The 17,818-nt window shown below is 37.7% G+C and overlaps 2 protein-coding genes across 2 annotated transcripts; one reads left to right on the top strand and one right to left on the bottom strand.

Moving 5' to 3' along the window:
• The first annotated feature begins 1,676 nt into the window (after positions 1-1,676).
• On the top strand, positions 1,677-2,609 carry LOC136168753 (olfactory receptor 8B3-like). The gene has a single exon (XM_065936448.1). The coding sequence runs from the start codon at positions 1,677-1,679 to the stop codon at positions 2,607-2,609; it is 933 nt and encodes a 310-aa protein (XP_065792520.1).
• Positions 2,610-16,656: 14,047 nt separating this feature from the next.
• On the bottom strand, positions 16,657-17,595 carry LOC136168752 (olfactory receptor 8B3-like). The gene has a single exon (XM_065936447.1). The coding sequence runs from the start codon at positions 17,581-17,583 to the stop codon at positions 16,657-16,659; it is 927 nt and encodes a 308-aa protein (XP_065792519.1). The 5' UTR covers positions 17,584-17,595.
• Positions 17,596-17,818: the final 223 nt, after the last annotated feature.

Below are 17,818 nucleotides of genomic sequence, written 5' to 3'. Positions count from 1 at the left end.
GGTTTGATCCCTGGGTTGGGAAAATCCCCTGGAGGAGGGCATGGCAACCCACTCCAGTATTCTTGCCTGGAGAATCCCCATGGACAGAGGAGCCTGGCAGGTTATACCGTCCATAGAGTCACAAAGAGTTGGACAAGACTGAGCGAGTATGCACAGCACCAGCTCTGGTTTGCTAGGACTCATTTCTGAATCATATTGTCCAGCAATGCAATTGCTCATTGCCCTTACACCCAGCTTCAATATGTCTGGCTTCACGCATGAACGGGGTGAAAGACTCTCTATCAATTTTCTGACTCTTACATATTTGGTACATAAATTGTTTTTGCATCAGTTGTTTTTGTAGGAAAGAAGAGACTCAGGCTTCCTCTTCATTTCTGTAATCTAAATGAACAGAACATGGGAGATTTGACTCTCCTTTTGTGAATGGACAATCCCTAAGTGAAGGACAACTTGAGTAAACTATGGAATCTCTAAGTTACTAAGGACAGACTAAGGTACAGAATGCAAATGCAATCCCCCCAGGTCCCTATTATACATAGACTGTTTCCCTGGGGAGGAGCCTGAACAAGCTTCTGCCACATTTATAATTGAGTTCATTATAACATTACACTCACATTAAATCTGACTTACAAAGTGGCAAAAATAATAATAAAAAAGAATGTTTATTTTTCTCTGCTGCTTGAGTGAACTGGAAGTCATAAACAGAAACTATGTTCTATATTTCTAAAATATTTTGAAGTCAAATCAGAAAATACATGTGGGCTGCATGTAGAGTCATGTAGAGTCAAAGGAACCAAAGTTTCAGAACCTGAAATTGCCCTACTAAGACCAGAGGGTAAAACCAGTGATAAGAAAGCCCTGGGGTTTTCTGGGGAAAGGAAGGTGAGTTGCTGAATTCTGTTTATTCATGCCCTTGTTTGAAATGGAAGTTCGGGGATCTAAGATACAGCAATTTATTTCCAATTTAGCACCCTGAGACTCACATAAAACTTAGAAAAATGTCTGTTCAAGGCATGGATCAGTGAATGCTCAGACACTAGGGGCCTATAAGGGATGCATTAGATCAGTCAGTAAGTTCTCTCTCTGTGGATGGAGGTCTTACTCATCTGCAATTACAACTTTTACTCTGTGATGTGGGGAGAAGAGTTAACCCCCCATTGACTCTGGCCATTTAGTTTCAGTTAAGAAGCAATTTTCTTTGTTCGAACCCCACCAGGTCTAATCTGCTTTAGAGACCAGCACATAATCATTAGAGTCTCTGCCTATAGTCTTACTGGTGAGGGGAGATTCCAAGTGAAAGGAGAAATGTTGAGATGTGGGAAGAATGAGTCAATCCTGGTCCAAACCTCTCCTTTATCCACTCTGTTTTTTCCCCAAGCAGTCAAGTCTGCACAGGGCAGTTGTCTCCTTCCTTCTGTAGGCTAAGTTTTGATACTCTTTCCTACTTAGTTTATAAAGACCCAGAAAAGTGAAATTTCCTGTCATTCAGTTTCAGGATAATGGTGACACAGTTCCATGAGAGAGTAGGTAAGACAATTCTGTGAGAAAGGCTGGGTTACTCTCAGAGATTCCCAGCCCAAACACCACACTTGTGAGAGGAGATATTGTGTGAAAATTGAGTCATTGATCTCCATGTAACCTTTTTCTTCTGTGCTCACAGATCACCTTAGAGAAGAATGGCTCCTGGAAATGGCTCTTTTGTGACCGAATTCATTCTGTTGGGATTAACAAACCAGCCAGATCTCCAACTCCCTCTATTCTTCCTGTTCCTAGGAATGTATATGGTCACTGTGCTGGGAAATTTGGAATTGATAATCTTAATTGCACTGAATTCAAACCTACACACCCCCATGTACTTTTTCCTTTTTAACTTGTCTTTCATAGACCTCTGTTATTCCTCTGTATTTACACCCAAAATGCTGATTAACTTCTTATCAAAGAAGAATATTATTTCTTACATGGGCTGCATGACTCAGCTTTACTTCTTCTGTTTTTTTATCATTTCTGAATGCTACGTGCTGACATCAATGGCCTATGACCGCTATGTGGCCATCTGTAACCCACTTTTGTATAACATTGCCATGTCCCCTAAAGTGTGTTCCAGCCTTATGCTTGCTTCCTACTTGATGGGATTTTCTGGTGCCATGGCTTACACTGGATGCATGCTGAGACTGACCTTCTGTGATGCAAACACCATCAACCATTATTTCTGTGACATCCTCCCTCTGCTTGAGCTCTCCTGCACAAGTACCTACATCATTGAACTGGAAGTGTTCATCGTGGGAGGCATCAACATCATTGTGCCCAGTCTCACCATCTTTGTCTCTTATGGTCTCATCCTCACCAACATCCTCCACATCAGCTCCACAGAGGGCAGGTCCAAAGCCTTCAGCACCTGCAGTTCGCACATCATTGCTGTTTCTCTCTTCTTTGGATCAGGGGCATTTATGTATCTCAAACCACCTTCTGCTGTGTCTATGGATGAGGGGGAAATCTCTTCTGTCTTTTACACCAATTTGATTCCTATGATGAACCCCTTAATCTACAGCTTGAGGAACAAAGATGTTAAACTTGCTCTGAGAAAAACTCTGAGTAGGAGACAGTTTTAATTAGAACTGTCTGTGTGCACAAATAACTTGTACCATGAGATGTTGAGTTTTTAATTTTAATGACAATCTTCTTACCATATTTTATAATCTATTTTTTAGCCTAGTATCTTAAAGAAATTTGAGTCTTGTTTGAATAATTTATTACCACTTTTATAAATCTTTCTCATTGTTTTCAAAACACATATCATCTCTTTCTCTTGCATAGTAAAAACATTAAATAGGGAATATATTATCTTTTTTCATCATCATTTTGAAACTATTTTTCCACTGGGAAAAGACGAATGACCTCCAAATAATGAATTACATAACACTAGACTGAGACATATCGCTAGGGATATTTTTAATCTATCAACTTGCAATAAGAAAAGTAAATAAAATACTCTGTTTCTACTCTATCTTTCCATATTTTACTTGGCAATATGTACCTTATTGAAATACCAGAGATTGATGGTTCTAAGAGTATCAAGGATTATCCTTTTCCCATCTGCAAACATTTAGTGTTAAGCTTCTTTTTGTGAAGAATTTTATTTTTCATCTTTGTAAGTAAAATTGACTCATAACTAACCATCAAAATGTTTTGCATGGATGGGAAAGTGAAGCCATGACTGGATGATGATTTACTTAAAGTCACACAATTTTAGAAAGAAAATTTGTAGACTTAATTCTTATCATTTTGACTTCAAGTGTATTATCCTTCAGTATACTCTATACACTCTTGATTCTGTTATTCTATTTCAATGAGCACGAAATATAAGAAAACATTCCTGATTTAAAAGTTAACTCTCCTCTGTCTCAGAATGACATATGAATTTTTCTCAAGCTGGGTATTCCTTTCTTTTCTTTTTAGCAAAACAGTTTGATTGTCTTTTGCTGTTGTTGCCAGAAAGAGAAAGCCTTTTGAGCTCATATATTATAGAAATGATTTGCTCAAAAAGGGTACTCACTATTTCTGCAAAATTAAAAACCTGAATGTGGAATGCTTGCAAGTGTTTGTACTTCAGAGAACAGGGTGCATGCAGTAAGGATGCTCAGAAACATGTAATTATGTCAGGACTCAAGGGAGCATATGGCCAATAAATAAGATGTCCCAGTGCGGGATGTGGCCGTGAGATTTAGGTACCCAGGCTTCCTTTGTGGCTAAACTGGTAAAGAATCCACCTGCAGTGCAGGAGACCTGGGTTTGATCCCTGGGTTGGGAAGTTTCCTGGAGAAGGGAACCTACTCCACTATTCTGGCCTGGAGAATTCTATGCACTGTATATTCCTTGGGATTGCAGAGAATCGGACACAACTGAGAGATTTTCATTTCATTCTGAAACTGTTTCCTGTTTGAAGAGTACTGTAAATATTCATATTCATAAATCTTTGATAAAATGATTTGCTTAATGAGCACACATTATTAGTGTTTTGGAGAATAAAAGTGGAAGAGCTGTGGTCTCATTTGGGGAAATGAATAGAGAAAAGGCATCAGTTACAGGAGGTAAATTGTGAGGAGTAATTGCATAAATAAGGGATGAAGTAAATTACACAGAAAAGTGTTGGACAATGAAAACCTTTACCTATGGACTCACTCCTTGTGCAAGACCCTAGATACTATCGAGATCACAGAATTTCTCTATATAAGATGAACGCTTAATTTACTTATGATTTAAAATGTTAAACCAACAGGACTAGATGACCTTTGAACAAGTAGATTATTTCTGGTTTTGTTGGCTTCTGTGTGCTACATTCATGTGGAGTTTTAGGTACAGAAACATCAAATTGCACCTCGGAGAATAATGACAATGTGAAAGAACTATTTGGAGAATAAAGTATGTTATGACAAGAATGTTGGATTATTTTTTGAAAGCAAAAACATGCTACTTTAAAAATCCTCAATATGCTGTATCAGTGACACTGTAATCATTTTCTAAGATATTTTGAATAATATTCATTACTTAGTACTCTTAATCTCCAGTCAGTATTTATGCATTTTGATATTTGGCAAAGCTGATTTTTGATTTGTTTTGTTTGTTTGTTTGAGATGTTCAGCATAGCTTAATCCTTGGCTTATATTTTTAGATGACCACCCATATTCCATCTCCTGACTGCAATATGAACATGACTGATTTTTCCTTAACAAGTTCTACTTACATAATATTGTTGATCTTGGTTAGAGTTTTGTTTCTTTGTTTAAACTAGTGTTTCCCTCTATAAACTTGTTTTTTTGAATGGAAACAAATGCATCTAAACAAGTGAAATTAACTGGGCCATTTGGAAACCTACATAATACAGCTGCATGTACTCTATTATGTATTTTGTAACCATTTGAGGATTCCCAAGAGTGCCAACAAAGGTCCGTCTAGTCAAAGGTATGACTTTTCCAGTAACCTTCTATGGTTATGGGAGCTGGACTATAAAGAAAGCTGAGCGCTGAAGGTTTGATGCTTTTGAATTGTGGTGTTAGAGAAGACTCTTGAGAGTCCCTTGGACAGCAAAGAGATCCAACCAGTCCATCCTAAAGGAAATCAGTCCTGAAAATTCATTGGAAGGAATGATGCTGAAACTCTAATACTTGGGCCACCTGATTCAAAGAACTGACTCATTGGAGAAGACCCTGATGCTGGGAAAGATTGAAGACAGTAGCAGAAGGGGGTGACAGAGGATGAGATGGTTGGACATGAGTTTGAGTAAGCTCCAGGAGTTGGTGATGGTCAGGGAAGCCTGGAGTGCTGCAATCCATGGGGTCACAAAGAGTCGGACATGACTGAGTGACTGAACTGAACTTAGCTGAAGAGTGAGTTAAGCCTGGTCACTAATCTTTCATTTCATGAGCCTCAAACTTAGAATGAAATCTGTTCATTTACATAAAAGAGTTACTCTTTAAAATGAGTGATTTTTATCTTTGGTTAATTTGAAAAAATATATATAAATAAAATACAATTTGTGATAATTATGGGAGGTAGCACTGTAAAGGAGGCAACTTTGCTGACTGTTCAGCAAATTAATCAGTTAGCAATGGAACTGTTTCAGTTAGCAATGGAACTGTGCATTTCTGTATCTGGACTTCTTTTAAGTGGAGGGGAAATCAAGCCAACATATTTTAATGTTCAGTTCGGTCTCAGTCGTATCTGACTCTGCGATTCCATGGACTGCAACACGTCAGGCTTCCCTGTCCATCACCAACTCCCAGAACTTGTTCAAACTCATGTGCATCGATTTCGTGATGCCATCCAGCCATCACATCCTCTGTCGTCCCCTTCTGCTCCTGTCTTCAGTCTTTCCAAGCATCAGCATATTTTCTAATGGCTCAGTTCTTCCTATCAGGTGGCCGAAGTATTGGAGCTTCAGCTTCAGCATCAGTCCTCCCGATGAATATTCGGAACTGAGTTCCTTTAGAATTGTCCAGTTTTACCTCCTTGTAGTTCTTCCTTTCTTGAGTTATGTGATTGGCACTGACAGGTTTTGAGGGAAGTTATGGTTCTGCTGAAGGTGTTCAGTCTTAGAGTCAACCTTGTAAGTTGACAACCTTCTCCTGTGCCTGTGAACCAGGACAGAACTTTTTCTAAATTGGTGTGAAATTGGATTCTTTTCCAAAATGCTGCATCATGAATATATATTTTCTTACCTAATGTGGTTAGACTAGTGATCTCAAATATTATACAACATATTGGGAAGATTCTAAACAAGAGATAGAGAGCTAAGAAGATGTTTCAAAGAAGCCTACACAGAAAAAGAGACACAGATGTACAGAACAGACTTTTGGACTCTGTGGGAGAAGGCGAGGGTGGGATGATTCGAGAGAAAAGCATGTATATGATCTATAGTGAAACAGATCACCAGCCCAGGTGGGATGCATGAGACAAGTGCTCGGGCCTGGTGCACTGGGAAGTCCCAGAGGAATCAGGTGGAGAGGGAGGTGGGAGGGGGGATCGGGTTGGGGAATACATGTAACTCCATGGCTGATTCATGTCAATGTATGACAAAACCCACTGCAATGTTGTGAAGTAATTAGCCTCCAACTAATAAAAATAAATGAAAAGAAAAAAGAAGAAATGAGAAAAAAATAAAAAAAAATAAAGTTTCACATGGCATGATTTTAATTTTATTTCATCAGAAATTCAATGCCTAGCCATTTCTTCCATCTCTCCCTTTTAAGGGTTGCCCAACTAAAAACAAATAAAATCTATAATTGTGGTAGTTTCACAAGTTATTATTTTGTTTATGGAAGCCCTCTTTTTTTGGAACATTTTGAAGGCATATTTTCGAGCATTTGATGCTTTTCTATCAATAAAAGAGAGAACACTCTTACCACCGAATGATATTTTTCTCTCTCCTTCCACTCAATATAAGTAGTGTGTTTAAAGATAGACCCATGCCAATTTATTTTTCACACAAAAACACGTATATTTCTAAAATGGATCGACTGTACCAAGACAATTGAGTGGTCTTTTAAAAGTAAACACTCTCCTATTTTCTTTTATATGTTTTTGAGAAGCTTAAAGTTTTGTACCATATATAAAGTGTGCAATATATTTTGATCAATCAGAATGGTACTTTCATGGCTTCTTATCAAAGTTATCTCTGACTCACTTTCTACTTTAGTTTTAACCAAGCCTTAATTATAGTTTTGAGAATTATATTTTTACTACATAGCTTCAATTTTCAAGTGGAGAACCACTGAAAGTCTTGATCTAGGGAGGGACAAAGCTGTGCTTTCAGACTTTATTCTAGCAGCATTGTTCATGACCAAATAAGAGTGACTATTTGGGAAAATGTGAAAATAGTAGTTAGGAGCCACTATAGTTCAATATTACACTAGTTCAGTTTAATCATAAAACCAGAAGTTGTGTAGTGGCTGGGGTCACATGGGTGCAGGTCATTATGGTTGTTGCTGTTGTGGTTTAGCATAAGACAAGTTTTGAATGTATTCTGAAAGCTCTTAGATGAAAACAAGGTGAGTTTCAGAAGTATTAATTGAATTTTTGCTGTGTACTCAGCATTGTTCTTAGTTTCAGGATCCAAATAGTTAACAATATAGAATAGATGTTTGTCCTTATAGAATATACAGTTTATAGAAAAGCATGAATTAAAGGGGAAAAGTATGATGAGTATTATGAAGGAGAATCTACTGAAATTTATGAGAACATGTGTAATAAGCACTGCTATTTATTGACTCTCATATGCCAATACTGGTCCAACCATTTTACTTAGTTTTTTTTTTTTTTCATTTGATTAACACAACATCTCAATGAAAGAGATACTATTTTGGCATCCCTTATTTTACATAGGAGAACTAGGAATTTCAATAACTGCTCCAACGTGTTATAGTGTGTAAAAGTGGAAAAAGGAGGTAGGATTAACAGCACTCTGTCTAACTCCATAATCCATAATCTATGATGTGAAGCATTGATAACTTCACTTACTGAAATGTTACAAAAAATTAGGCAGTAGGAGAGTCTGCTAAAATTTCAGGAATATATTAAAAGTATAAACTATAGAAGGGATATATTATATTGCAAATTATTTCAGAGATATCTCAGAAAGAGAAAAACTGAAATGAGTTGCTGCAACATTTGAGGTATTCAGATAAAGAAATAAAGAAACCTGGAAGTAGATCTTTTGTGGAAATAAGTCCATTTAGTAAATGTGAAAAAAGAAGGATGAGACAATGTAGTAGCTTTCCCCTCAGAGGTGTAGATAATGAGGAGATGGGAATTCACTTTGGATCTACCGGAGGGATGTACAGATGACACCACTCTTTCTTTTTTTAGAATTTTATAAATTTATTTATTTTAGTTGGACAATGCAAACTAGTACAGGCACCTCTCTTACAGCAGAAAACAAAGAAGAACTAAAGAGCCTCTTGAAGAAAGTGAAAGGGGAGAGTGAAAATGTTTGGTTAAAGCTCAACTTTAAGTAAACTAAGATCTTGGCATCCAGTCCCATCACTTCATGGCAAATAGATGGGGAAACAGTGGAAACAGTGGCTGACTTTATTTTGGGGGGCTCCAAAATCACTGCAGATGGTGATTGCAGCCATGAAATTAAAAGACGCTCACTCCTTAGATGGAAAGTTATGACAAACCTAGACAGCATATTATAAAGCAGAGACAGTACTTTGTTAACAAAGGTCCATCTAGTCAAGGCTGTGATTTTTCCAGTGGTCATGTATGGATGTGAGATTTGGACTATAAAGAAAGCTGAGTGCCGAAGAACTGATGCTTTTGAAATACAGTGTTGGAAAAGACTCTTGAGAATCCTTTGGACTGAAAGGAGATCCAACCAGTCCATCCTAAAGGAGATCAGTCTTGGGTGTTCATTGGAAGGAATGATGTTGAAACTTTAACACTTGGGTCCCCTTCTCCTCCTGCCCTCAATCTTTCCCAGCATCAGGATATTCTCTAATGAGTCAATTCTTTGTATTAGATGGCCAAAGTATTGACTCTTCAGCTTCAACATCAGTCCTTCCAATGAACACCCAGGACTGATCTCCTTTAGGATGGACTGGTTGGATTTCCTTGCAGTCCAAGGGACTCTCAAGAGTCTTCTCCAACACCACCGTTCAAAACCATCAATTCTTCTGCGCTCAGCTTTCTTTATAGCCCAACTCTCACATCCATACATGAACATTGGAAAAACCATAGCCTTGACTAGATGGACCTTTGTTGACAAAGTAATGTCTCTGCTTTTTTTTTTTTTAAATCTTAGTTTTTTAATTTTTTTAAAATTTTATTTATTTATTTATTTTATTTGTTGGAGGCTAATTACTTCACAACATTTCAGTGGGTTTTGTCATACATTGATATGAATCAGCCATAGAGTTACACGTATTCCCCACCCCGATCCCCCCTCCCACCTTCCTCTCCACCCGATTCCTCTGGGTCATCCTAGCCCACCGGGCCCGAGCACTTGTCTCATGCATCCCACCTGGGTTGGTGATGTCTCTGCTTTTTAATATGCTGTCTAGGTTGGTCAAAAGTTTTCTTTCAAGGAGTGAGTGTCTTTTAATTTCAAGACTGCAATCACCATCTGCAGTGATTTTGGAGCCCCCCCAAAATAAAGTCAGCTGCTGTTTCCACTGTTTCCCCATCTATTTGCCATGAAGTGATGGGACCAGATGCCATGATCTTAGTTTTCTGAATGTTGAGCTTTAAGCCAACTTTTTCACTCTCCTCTTTCACTTTCATCAAGAGGCTCTTTAGTTCTTTTTCACCTTCTGCCATAAAGGTGGTGTCATCTGCATATCTGAGGTCGATATTTCTCCTGGCAATATTGATTCCAGCCTGTTCTTCCTCCAGCTCTAAGTATAAAGATAATGAAGCAGAAAGGGTACCTGCCAATCCAAGTGATCAGTGTTCAATTTTCATGCGCTCTTCAGAATCAAGTGGCCATATTTGAGTGCCCTTTCATTTACTCAAATAATTCAATAGCCAGAAATTTCTGAAGAAATGAAAGAATGAAAAATAGCATGCAAAAATGTGTCTTAACAAATTCCACAATGTAACAATACATGCATTATTTGAAGAGAAGTGCAGTAATTTGGGGTTTACTCTATTTAGGGTATCAACTATCCTATCAATGATCAACACTTACAGGAAAAATATCTTGCCTCTGAGATTCTTTAGATCATAAATTCTCCAAACAGTCTATGACATAATAGATGATAGATGAGGAAAAAGAACTTTGGGTCTAAAGATCCTTTTTATTTCCTAAATGGGAAAAGAAAGCCTTATTACAAATAACATCTGCCCTGAAAGTAACAATACTCTTCAGAATCAAAACTACCAGAGTGTGAAAAATCAGTCTCTGATAACTCTCCCTGTGAGTAAGGGAAAGTGAAAGTTGCTCAGTTGTGTCTGATTCTTTGTAACCCCATGAGTTATACAATCCATGAAATTCTCTAAGTCAGAATGGTAAAGAATCCACCTGCAGTGTCGGAGACCTGGATTCAATCCCTGGGTTGGGACGATCCCTTGGAGAAGGGAAAGGCTACCCAATCCAGTATTCTGGCCTGTGAATTAAGGAAGAATTCCTATTTGTCTCTGAGTAGGTCTTTGTCAGAGAATGAGGATTTTATCATTTGGGAATGTTTTGGAAACATTGTAAAATGTTTTCAGGACATTCTAAGTAACCAGCTCCCATTGGTGGGAAATTTTGACTTGGATAGGATTTGAATTAATTAAAAAATTTTCTTTAGTGAGTTTCCCAAATGAGGGCTCTTAAGAAAAATTTTTTTTTAAATCAGATCAAGATCCTTGAAATGTATGCCTATAATTTTAATTGCAGAAAAAATTGTAATACTATGGGAGAACAAATTGGTAATTATTTTGCTATCTAATTTCACTTCCTCTTATCTCACTCTGAGAAGACTTTGAGTTCTTCAGAGAAATGTTAATAGGTAAGGAAAGCAATTCTTTTTCCAATTTAAACTTTTTATTTTCTATTGGAGAATAGCTCATTCACAATATTGTGATAGTTTCAGTTGACAGTGAAAAGACTCAGCTATATACATGCATCTTTCCATTCTTCCCCAAACTCCTCTCCCATCCAAGCTGTCACATAATAATAGGTAAAGTTCCCTGTGGTATACCAGAGGTTCTTGTTGGTTTTCTATTTTTAAATATAGCAGTGTGTACATATCCATTCCAAACTCCCTAACTATCTCTTCCTCCCATCCTTCCCCTGGCAACCATTAGTTCATTCTCTAACTCTATGAATCTTTTTCTATTCTGTAAGTTCATTTGCATTATTTCTTGTTGGATTCCAAATATAAGGGATTTCATATGATATTTCCCCTTTTGTGTCTGACATACTTCACTCGATATGACAGTCTCTAGGTCCATCCATGCTGTTGCAAATGGCATCATTTCATTCTTTTTTAATGGCTGAGTAGTATTCCATTGTATATATGCACCATAACTTTTTTATCCATTCCTCTATTAATGGATATTTAGATTGCTTCCATGTCTTGGCTATTGTAAATAGTGATGCAATGAACTTTGGGGTGCATGTTTATCTGTTCAGATCATGCTTTTCCCCAACATATGCCCAGGGGTGGGATTGCAAGGTGACATGGTAGGTTTTTTTCGTTGTTTTTTATTTGTTTGTTTTTTAAGGAACTGTTATACTGCTCTTTATAGTGGCTATACAAATTTACATTCCCACCAGCAGTGTAGAAGGATTCCCTTCTCTCCATACATTTTCCAGGATTTATTCTTTGTGAATTTTTTTGATGATAGCCATTTTGGAAGGTGTGAGGTAATACTCAACATAACGTTAGTAGAAGTAAGGAAATCCTAAAAACAAGAACAGAAATAAATGCAGTATACAAAGAAAACAATTGCAAAGATCAATGAAATGAAAACATGATTCTTTGAAAAAATAAACAAAATTGATAAAACTTTAGCAAAACTCAAATTGAAAAGGGAGGAGACCTAAATCAATAAAATTAAAAATGAAAAGTAAATAGTTACAAATGACTCTACAGAGATACAACGAATCATAGGAGACTATGATGAGCAACTGTATGCCAATAGAATGGACAAGCAGGAAGAAATGGACAAATTCTTAGAAAGGCACAGTCTCCCAAGGCTGAGCCAGGAAGAAATAAAAGATATGAACAGACCAATCACAAGCACTAAAATTGAAACTGTGATTAAAATACTCCCAATAAGTAAAAGCCCAGGACCTGATGTTTTCACAAGCGAGTTCTACCAAACATTTACAGAAGAATTAATACATATGCTCCTGAAACTGTTCCCAAAAATTGCAGAGAAAGGAAAGCGTTCAAACTCATTCTATGAGACCACCAAGACCTGAAACCAAAGCCAAACAAAGGTACCACAAAGAAGAAAATTATAGGCCAATAGCATTGATGAAAATAGATGCAAAACTCCTCAACAAAATTCTAACAATCTGAATCCAACAATACTTTTAAAAGATCACACACCATGATCAGTTGGAATTCATCCTAGGGATGCAAGGATTTTTCAAATTCTGCCAATCAATCAATGTGATATACCACACCAACCAATTGAAGAATAAAAGTATATGATCGTCTCAAAAGATTTACAGTAAATGTTTGACAAAATTTAGCAGCAACTTATGATAAAAACTCTCCAGAAAGTCATAGAGGGTATATGTGTATGTGTGCTAAGTGCTAAGTCCCTTCAATTTTATCCAACTCTGTGCCACTATGAACTATAGCCCACCAGGCTCCTCAGTCTATGGGATTCTCTGGGCAAGAATACTGGAGTGGGTTGCCATTTCTTTCTCCAGGGAATCTTCCCAACCCAGGGATCGAACCTGGGTCTCCTGCTTTGTAGGCAGATTCTTTATCACTGAGCCATAGAAATTAGGAACTAACAAAGACCCTTAGGCTTCTGAAAGTCTCTTTCTGCCTGATTTCAAACCAGGGATCTTTGACATGTGAGGCAAACATGATAGCCACTACACTACAAATACAACACCTAGAGGGTACCTCAACATAATAAAGGCCATATACAACAAACCTATGGCAACCCACTCCAGTATTCTTGCCTGGAAAATTCCACGGGCAGAGGAGTCTGGAGGGCTACAGCCCATGGGGTCACCAAGAAAGGACTCTGTGCACAGAGTCATTTAAGTATTTTAGAGTAACCATTTCCCCATATTTTCTCAAAAGGAAAGTAATCCAACATCCTATTTGAGAAAAGTCATAACTTGAATTAGTCACTGTTGTGGTCCTTTAATGGACTGGAACATGGTGGTCCGGAGATGACGATAAGAAAGTAAAAGAGAGAGAAAGAGGCTGATATTCCCTGGTTTACATGGAGAACCAATAAAGTTCTTTGCACAGAGCTTGCACTGCTTCAGGTAGGCACCAGGCGCCCTCTCCACTGGGTGAAGGCACAGTGCGCCTTCTTGAGAGGATCTTAGAAGTCCGGGCAAGAAAGTGAGCTCAGTAGGCTTCCATGCTCCAAGGAATTAGCCTGAAAGAGAGAGAGAGAGAGAGAGAGAGAGAGAGAGAGAGAGAGAGAGAGAGAGAAGGAAAGAAAGACACGGGGACCCAAGCTCTGATGGTGCAAAGGTGTTTTATTCAACATGGTGTGGGTATATATACTGTCTTACAAGGTAGCTATTCTCAGCAAAGATAAAAATTGAAATTCCAGACTTACAAAACACAAGGCGATCCATATCAAAGAGACAAAGTTGTAAATAATCACTTCTACCATATGGTTCATAAAAAGGAAGAAGGTCATAAATAGTTACTTATCACCCTATGGAAAAACTAACAAAGGAAATGCATGGATTCCTCAGCCCGGGAAAGGCATGCCTCTCCTCTTAATTCCTGAATATTCAGGAATTAATAAGGAACAGAGGATTCATGAGAGATCCAAAACAGCACACAGGAAGCCTCCTGTTAAATGCTTCCTGAAAAGTCACCAAATATTTCTTTCAAATTATCATTTTCTAACAGCATTTTGAGGATTTTTGCCAGGAGCCAGCACACGAGATCCCACCCATGACAAGGTCATGAGGAGAAGACCTGACAAGCAAGGCAGATCAGGACTTCAGGGATTTTGAAAAGCTGCCCCGGCGCTCACCTTAAAGATGATCTCTGTCTTTCTGATGCTTGCTATATTAGACTACTCCCTAATTTTGGTGTCACAGGTAGACGGCCTTCCCCGATCTCTCTCCAAACAGAATCAACTTAGAACTTTAATCAATATGTCCCCCAGATGGTGGTATCCTATAAGATTATCCAGGATGAAAGGAGTGTTTCAATTTAGACCCCTTTGCTGGCATTCTAGCCTGCTTGGCAAATGCGTACTAATGCACATGACTGCTTACAACACCTTAATCATAAACAGCATAAAGAGCCTGATCACACAAAAGCCCCTAATAGGCACAGAGCCCTTCAGGAGGTGAGGAAGCCCTATTAGAGAACACAAAAATATTATTCTAAAAGTGGTTATAGTTAAAGATTTAGAAAAATAAGAGTTTAGAATTGTTAATTTTAACCAGGAATGCTAAACAGGCACTGCCTCACTGGAGCTGCAGAGTCTTTGTGTGGTAAACCTTCTAGATAAATTTAACTGATAACTTCTGCAAAAGGACTGACCTTTGTGTTCATTAAAGAATAGATTACGGAAAACAGCTTTGCATTCACGTAGGTCAAAAAATGTTAATAGGCCCCATGGCCAGAAGATAATGTACAAGACTCTCACAAAGAAATATGCAGAAAACACCCTGGTTTTGCGAAGGATAAGCCGATGTAATATTAAACTATCTTCCCTTTAAAAATGTACTAACTTAGAATATAAAAACTATGGTAAAAAATAAAGATTTGCCAGACTCTGCTGCACCCCCTTCTGGTCACTCTCTCTCTCTCTTTCTCTCTCTTTCTTTCTCTTGCCGACACCATTCATCCTGAGGGTACCCCTGGATCCTGCCGAGGCTGGACCCCGGCAGATTTTATTCCCTAAAATCCATGACGAAGTAGCCAACAAAAGCAGAAGTGATAAAGTTTTGCCCAGGTCACACACAGTGTTGGAGGTTGATGAGTTTATTTTTTTAATTATCAAATAAGTTTTCATTCTATCCATAGAAATCCTGTGATTTCCTTCATAGTTCTAGGTCTTCCAGAAAAAAAGAGAGGAATCAGAAAAATGAGTCTTTTATTTTCAAAATTTTATTTCCTAGATTCCTTATTCCTAATTTGAGTTTTAATCACTAATAGCTATTTTATCTTCAGGAAAAAAAAAGTCCTATAACTTTTTCCTCACAGGTAGTCACAAATTTTCTACCTTCATCTCAAAAGACACTACTATTATATCGTCACTGTGTATCATAAGTTTATGAAAGCTTTATGGGCTAAACATTTAATGTACTAGATGGAAGAGGTAAAAACAAACAAACAAACGAACAAACAAACAAAAAAACCCCATATTTAAATGCAATTCCTAAGCCTCATGAGAAATCCCCACAAAAACCTCTTGTTCACTGGCAATGTGGCCTGTTGACCTTGGCCTCATGAGAGGATTCTGAACTCTTTAATCTACCGAGCCCTGTTCATTGAATTACAGACACTTGAATGTATTCCATTTTTTTTTTCTTAATTTTTTGGAAAAAATAATGTGCTTACTTAAGCCAGTCATTTCCCCAGTATTCAGGTCCATAAGGCTTCCTATTTCCCAACAACCAAGGCAAAATAAATTATTTTCATAAGCAAACAAACAAACAAAAAAAAAAACTGAAAAAAAAAAAAAAAAAAAAAAACTTGTCCTGAGAAAAATTCATGTACCACCCAGGGACAAGGCACTGTCAAATTTCAAATTAGAATATTTTCCTCTGTGCCATGTTTAATTAAACAAAAATAAGGAGATACAACAGAAACAAAGTATACTGAGATTAGTAGACTTTAAAACATAAAACTGAATTTAGTCTAGGTGTCTTCATTAAGAAATATACAACTGTAAGTAAATCAATAACTACTGTGAGTTATACTTTCCCATCCAGCAGTATATGTTAATAATCTGTTATGTGCAGGACTGGCTGTGTAAAAGTAAGAAAATTCTTTGTCAAAAAAGCAAAATGTGCATTGTCAACAAAACCAACATTTTTTATATTTAGCCATTATGTAACTTTATATCTTAGGGCTGAAATGAGATATAATCTTGCTCAAGCAAGACTGGAAGGAAAAGAAGAGTAACATTGATTCATGCTTCCAGTGGCAGATGGCATATAAGATAACCGTAAAGACACAACATCAAACTAATTTTCCCTGATCATCAGTAGACAAGTCTTCTATTTCAACAGGGAAAAAAGTTCAAACTGATAGAAAAAATAGATTTAAAAAATTTTTCTGAAGAGTATTAAGAAATGGGAGAAAGTGAGGAAAGGAAATTGTGCTAGAGGTAAGAAAAGAAAGACCAATTCTAAAAAGTGGAAATAAATTGTGAGGTGACTCAGATATCCTTCCACGTGATGAAAAAGAAATAACATAGTCAACAAAGTTACTATGATGAAACACAGAAACTTTCTGCCCTTGACCAACTTCACAGAGAGAGATACTCTATTCAAAATTATCTCCTACTCAGGGTTTTTCTCAGAGCAGTTTTCACATCTTTATTTCTCAAACTATAGATTAAAGGGTTCATCATAGCAACCACATTGGTGTAAAAGACAGAAGAGATTTTTTCCGTATCCATAGAACCAGCAGAAGATGGTTTGAGATACATGAATGACATTGATCCAAAGAACAGAGAAACAGCAATTATGTGGGAAGTACAAGTGCTAAAGGCTTTGGACCTGCCCTCTGTGGACTTGATTTGGAGGATATTGGTGAGGATGAGACAATAAGAGACAAAGATTGTGAAACTGGGCACAATGATGTTGATGCCCACCACAATGAAAACTACAAGCTCATTGATGTAGGTACTTGTGCAGGAGAGCTGGAGCAGAGGGTGGACATCACAGAAATAATGGTTGATGGTGTTTGCATCACAGAAGGTCAGTCTCAGCATGCATCCAGTGTGAGCCATGGCACCAGAAAATGCCATCAAGTAGGAAGCAAGCATGAGGCTGGAACACACTTTAGGGGACATGGCAGCATTATACAAGAGTGGGTTACAGATGGCCACATAGCGGTCATAGGCCATTGAAGTCAGCACATAGCATTCAGAAATGACAAAAAAACAGAAGAAGTAGAGCTGAGTCATGCACCCCATGTAAGAGATAATATTCTTCTTTGATGTGAAGTTAATCATCATTCTGGGTGTAAACACAGAAGAATAACAGAGATCTATGAAGGACAAGTTAAAGAGGAAGAAGTACATGGGGGTGTGCAGATGTGAATTCAGTGCAATTAGGATTATCAGTCCCAAATTTCCCAGCACAGTGACCATGTACATTCCTAGGAACAGGAAGAACAGAGGGAGTTGGAGATCAGGTCGGTCTGTTAATCCCAACAGAATGAATTCAGTCACAAAAGAGTCATTTCCAGGAGCCATTCTTCTCTGAGGTAATCTGTATATACAGGAGAAAAGAGTTCCATTAGAGAACAACCCAGCTCTTCCACAATGTCTCATCCTACAAAAGAACTCAGTTGTTTTTCTTGTTTAGTCACTAAGTTGCATCCAACTCTTTTGTGACCCCATGGATTGTAGCCCTCAAGGTTCCTGTGTCCATGAAATTTCCCAAGGAATTTCCCATGCAAGAATACTGGAGTGAATTGCCATTTCCTTT

The sequence above is a fragment of the Muntiacus reevesi genome, chromosome 5 (assembly GCF_963930625.1).
Source record: "Muntiacus reevesi chromosome 5, mMunRee1.1, whole genome shotgun sequence".
In the NCBI taxonomy this organism is placed as follows: Eukaryota; Metazoa; Chordata; class Mammalia; order Artiodactyla; family Cervidae; genus Muntiacus; species Muntiacus reevesi.
Note: the sequence above shows the minus strand (reverse complement) of the source record. Positions and strands in the feature narration are given on the sequence as shown.

Coding starts and splice junctions, on each gene's coding strand:
- LOC136168753 (XM_065936448.1), top strand. CDS start 1,677: ATGGCTCCTGGAAATGGCTCTTTTGTGACCGAATTCATTCTGTTGGGA.
- LOC136168752 (XM_065936447.1), bottom strand. CDS start 17,583: ATGGCTCCTGGAAATGACTCTTTTGTGACTGAATTCATTCTGTTGGGA.